Source organism: Limulus polyphemus, unplaced genomic scaffold (assembly GCF_000517525.1).
Source record: "Limulus polyphemus unplaced genomic scaffold, Limulus_polyphemus-2.1.2 Scaffold154, whole genome shotgun sequence".
Classification (NCBI taxonomy): Eukaryota; Metazoa; Arthropoda; class Merostomata; order Xiphosura; family Limulidae; genus Limulus; species Limulus polyphemus.
The window spans coordinates 251,422-257,297 of NW_013665764.1; the positions used below are offsets into that span (position 1 = coordinate 251,422).

The 5,876-nt window shown below is 31.7% G+C and overlaps 1 protein-coding gene across 1 annotated transcript in view; it reads right to left on the reverse strand.

The window, feature by feature from the left end:
* Positions 1 to 349: 349 nt before the first annotated feature.
* LOC106476276 (nephrin-like) overlaps positions 350 to 5,876 on the reverse strand; it is a 141,594-nt gene continuing 136,067 nt past the window's right edge. The window contains exons 21-22 of the mRNA XM_022381220.1: positions 4,285 to 4,379; positions 350 to 833 (exon numbers count right to left, since the gene is read on the reverse strand). Of these exons, the coding sequence (XP_022236928.1) occupies positions 609 to 833; positions 4,285 to 4,379 (320 nt within the window). The 3' untranslated portion in view covers positions 350 to 608. The remainder of the gene's footprint in view (positions 834 to 4,284; positions 4,380 to 5,876) is intronic.

Genomic DNA, 5,876 nt, shown 5'->3' on the forward strand with positions numbered 1-5,876 from the left:
AGAATTTTTTGATTTCAAAGATTCAAGTGACTACATTAGAGGATACTAATCATTCTTAATTATTCTGATCCACAAAGTAAAAACAAACAAACAAACGTGTATTTCATTAAGAACTACTATTCCATACGACATTATATATTTTTTCTTTTCTTTTTGTCCCCATTTTAGTAAATAAAAGCCAACCTATCAAATGACAACGTTAAACACAAAGCCTGACCTTTTCGACCCCAAAACTCGGCAGTAAGTGTACTGATAAGAAAAAGAGAAACCACGTTTAAGTTCTTTAAGATGCGTATCTTTATTCTTCCATCATTTACGATATTCATACTAGAACTGAAACAAGCACATGTACAACAAAAATACAGCTCGGTTTATTTGTATTAACTACACGCGATCTTCCAGTTCTCGCAATAGGACCAAAAGGTGTAGCAACGTTAAATGTGTGATTATAACACGCGAAAAGATATTAGTTTTGAATGTAGTTGATACAGAACATACATACAGAGATAAATATATTCGTTTTGATGTTGTTATTTTTCCGTACTTGAAATTACATTAGAATGATTTTCTAAGATTTAAACCTTTTTTTTTATCGAACTGGTCTGAAGTCATACTACATGTACTCCTACTTTACCGACAATGTATTTCTGGGGCTTGGATGACGTATGCATTACAAGGTCACGAGACTGGACAGTGGATTCCTTCCCGGCATGAACCTGATTGCCTTTGGTTGTTTTAGCAGAAGGACACAGAACGTTGCATGTTCCAACTGCTTCATGAGACGAATCTTTCCTTTGCAGACCACCACTATTCATGAACAGTTTATTGTATTCCTATAGACAATAGGAAAAAAAGGGCTATAGGAAACTTTTTTTCAAATTTGTTTAAACGTTTCGATTCAGAGAACATCGTTTGAAAAGAACACTCAACAAAACGCCGAGGAAGTTTTGATAGCAAACGTACACATTAATGATGTTTGAGTTGTCCTTTATCTATCACAAAAAATTTAATATATATACATGTCATCAATGTTGCTAACCTATAATTTTAACTCCTTAGCACAAACATGTCATCAATGCTGCTAACATAATTTTAACTCCTTAGCACACACACATGCCATCAATGTTGCTAATATATATTTTTAACTCCTTAGCACAAACATGTCATCAATGCTGCTAACATAATTTTAACTCCTTAGCACACACACACATGTCACCAATGCTACTAATATATATTCTTAACTCCTTAGCACACACACATGTCATCAACGCTGCTGATATATATTTTTAACTACTTAGCACACAAGCTATACAAAGTAAAGGGTTTTTTTTCTAAACACTATTTTTTATCCTTTTTCTCCGAAATTATAATTTTAGTTTGAAGGGAAACACTTTATGTTAAACAAAATATTTTCAGGAATAAAAAAAAAAGATTTATGCTATATATTATTGAAGTACATAGATAAATATAAGTTATTTGTGGTAAATGAAAGAGGATCCAAACACATACATAAAGCTACCCAGATCACCACTACACAAGATCCAATCTTATTCCTTGATTAATCCTTGTGCACGGTTACTGATACAGGCGTATAAGGCGTTTATTCTTGAAAACATAATATATGTTGTGAGGTCAAATTCTATTATTTTTTTATGGTTATGGTTGTGTTTATTGTTGATATATTATTTTCTTTTATCGTTTAGTTTATCCACGTATTCTTTTAGTTGCATTAAAACGCTAACTCACCTTCTAGCTAGTCATTGGTAGTTTGAGTAAATATGTATGTATGATGAAACTGACACCAGCTTCCCTAGCGGCGACGTAAATATACTATTAATGTAGCAGAAGATTATATAAATTTATGATCACATGAGGTGTACTCTCATGACCTACTCAGTGAATAAATAACCTGCCAGAGAGTCACGAGATAATTTGTGAACAATGCAGTTAGTGAATTATTGTTGTTTATCACTCGATATTTCATTAATATTAAAAACAATTTTTGTGTTGCTGTATTTTTTATTTTTTTGGAATTAGGTTTTTCATTTCTGGTTCGTTTTCTTGATTCCATTATTTGAAATAATATTGATATTTATGATATATTGTTCATTAACATTAGTGTCAAGTCCTGGCCAAGCATATGTTTATTAACTGCGTTTTGGTAAGCGTTGAGTTTATTTATAAGTGTTGTTATAGTTGAATAAATTGCTTCTTTTGTTGTTGAACCATGATTGTAGTGGCGTGTTTATTTTAAATCGTTACAACGTCATAGTTGAACGATAGCTAAGCATAATGTTAGATTAACTTAGAAACACGGAGTTTACAGTTACTTGGCTATATTCCTATAAGGACGATGTTATAGAATTTTTCGTTATTTTGAATGAAACAAATCTATCAATTTCATTTGAGAATTAAAAAAACAAATTATAACTAGCTTTTCAACAATGTTGTTGGGGTTTGTGACATAATAAACCTTATGGATATCGTAAAATAAGACAGTGTTATATTTGATTGTAAAAATGTTAGCTCTGATGTTTTTATCATAACTTCCTACTAAAATATCACATTGAAAACCCATTCTGTGAGACACGAGTTTGTTTTGAATTTCGCGCAAAGCTACACGAGAGTTATCTGCGCTAGCCGTCCTTAATTTAGCAGTGAAAGACTAGAGGGAAGGCAGCTAGTCATCACAACGCACCGCCAACCCTTGGGCTAATCTTTTACCAACGAAAAGTGGGATTGACCGTCACATTATAACGCCCCTACGGCTCAAAGGGCGAGCATGTTTGGTAGGACGGAAATTCGAACCCGCGACCATCAGATTGCGAGTCAAGTGCTCTAATCACATGGCCATGCCGGGCTCATTGATTCTCGGATTTGCTGTACAGAACGTTAGGCACTAAGCCATGCCTGGCAAAAAAAAATCGTCTTAATTCGCTTAATTCGCTCTTAATATATGTCCGGCAGTGGAACAGCGGTAATTCTGCAGACTTACAACGCTAGAAACAAGGTTTCAATACCCGTGGTGGGCAGAGTACGGATAGACCATTGTGTAGCTTTATGCTTAACTTTAAACAAACAAATAAACTCTTAATATATATAAATTGGTGTGTTATAACAAAAAAAAAGTGAGAAAAGTAGGTATAAATGTTTTGTTCAGAATTATGATAATTCCGTATTTACACTTATTTAGGATATCTCTATAGTTTACTGAAGTATAATATTGCAACTTATAAATATAAGCCTCACCTTAAACTAGAAAGCAGGATGTTCACAGATGGAGTAATGACTTACTGAATTAATTACAACTTATAATAGAATATGTCTCACCCTAAAATAGAAAACAGGATTGTTTACAGATAGAATAATCACTTACTGAATTAATTACATTGTCACTGATTTGGTATAGATGAAAATCTAAAGTTAAGCAGTATTAATACATTCTTACTAAAACCGTATATTTATTTATCTACGTCATAAAAAGTGATTTTATTCAATCATTCATGAAGAGGTTAATGATAGGGAGTTTTTAATTTTAGTGATGTAGTGTTATTATAATCTAAGTGAATCATGTCACTTAAGTTGGTTGTAGGTTGTAATGTTCTGAAGTATATGCTTTTATTTAAGTTCTTGTTTTCTATACTGCTAACTTAGTGTATAGATTTAGGACGAACTTAAATCTTATTACATATTATTGGGATTATGGACGAGCACGTCGATAATACTCAGGGTACCCAACATTATAATCATGATCAGTTTGTTTCCTTGTGAATTGTTTTATAATGATACATATTAATAACTACTTGGATATATGAAACTAGCTGCATTATTCCTCAAGTTGTTCTTTAGTTCTGATCCAAGTATTTTATGAGATATTATTGGGATTATGGCCGAGCGTCGATAATACTCAGGATACCCAACATTATAATCATGAGTTTGTTTCCTTGTGAATTGTTTTATTATGATACATACTAAAAACTACTTGGATATTTGAAACTAGCTGCATTATTCCTCAGTTTTGTTTAGTTCTGGTCCAACTAATTAGCTTTCTTTAGTCAAGAGGTATTCATAGCTTATAATTAATAGCATATTACTATAATAACCTATGTTTATATGTAGTGTAAACATTATTAACGGTAGTTTAAATGTATCAAATTTGAGGATCGTTTCACAATATAACTTGCCCACGCTTAGCTTAAAATCAAGGATTTTAAAATTGTTATAAAGAGAAGCATACGGATATTAACGTAGTTACCTATTTCTAGTTTATAATAATTAACTTACTCGTTTCGGTGCTTCACAATTTCCCATACTTGATAATCCAGGGTTTTTTAGAATATCCGGACAGTCCTTGTCAGTTTCACGGGAACCTCTATTTTCTTGATTATGGCATTCATAAAATATAAAAAACAAACCAAGTATGTGCTATTTTTATTGCATTGTAACGTTATTTCACAAATTAACAAAATTATTCATAGATAATTATTTGGTTTTGCCATATCTATATCAAAACGATGTAAATATTCAAGTGAAAAGTTATGTAACTGTTATTACTGAGTAGAGAAAACTAAATTTAATTGTTATTACTGAGTACTACTCAGTAATAATAATTAGCTTTAGTTTTCTCTACTCAGTAATAACAGTTAAATTTAGTTTTCTCAGTTAAATTTAGTTTTCTCTACTCAGTAATAACAATTAAAATTAGTTTTCTCTACTCAGTAATAACAATTAAATTTAGTTTTCTCTACTCAGTAATAACAGTTAAATTTAATTTTCTCTACTCAGTAATAACAATTGAATTTAGTTTTTTCAGTTAATATTAGTTTTTCTCTACCCAGTAATAACAATTAGCGTTAGTTTTCTCTACTCAGTGATAACAGTAAACATTAGTTTTTCTCTACTCGGTAATAACGATTAGCTTTAGTTTTCCTTTACTCAGTAATAATAGTTAGTATTAGTTTTTCTCTACTCAGTAATAATAGTTAGTATTAGTTTTTCTCTACTCAGTAATAACAGTTAGCGTTAGTTTTTCTCTACTCGGTAATAACAGTTAGCGTTAGTTTTTCTCTACTCGGAAATAACAATTAGCTTTAGTTTTCTCTACTCAGTAATAACAATTAAATTTAGTTTTCTCTACTCAGTAATAACATTAGTTTTTCTCTACTCAGTAATAAGGCTAATTGCTTTCTATATAAGTCATAGGAATCAAGCAACTTGAAGATGGTAAATTAATAAGGTGGTAACCGGCTGTACTGACGTTTCATAAAAACGGTTGTTGAACTTTCTATGCTCCAGTTTATTATTATATGGTCTCTAGTAGAAATTGGTTGTATTGACGTCTCGTAAGAAAAGTTTTTAAAGTTTCTATGTTACAGTTTATTATTTACAGCAAAAGTACCCGTCCCCAGTGACGGGAAGGTTTAAATTAATCTATCAATTTAAATTATTTCATGGACTTTAAAAAAGTTTGACTGTGTTGCACTTTTGGTTTCACTCAGAGCCAAAACCCTGAGCCACTTATACCACCCACCGCGAAAAGTAATTGTTGAGCATTTCAGTCATGATAAGAGCCTCTCAACAATAATATACGGTAAATCTACATGTTTATTCTTTAAATTACGTCACATTTTGAAATGTGAATGATGGCGTAGAGTATCCTGCTTGCCAAATAAAATTTGGCATCAACATTATTCATGACTGTTCTCCCGCCATTTCAAAAGTGAATGTTGAGCTTTTTCTGTGTGCGCAGCTTTTCAAATACAGCGCGGGAAGCAGCATCGTAAATAGGAGACAGTCGAACGCTCAGACAGACAACACGGTTTGCAATATATATATATATATATATATATATATATATATTGCATGACCACCCCAAA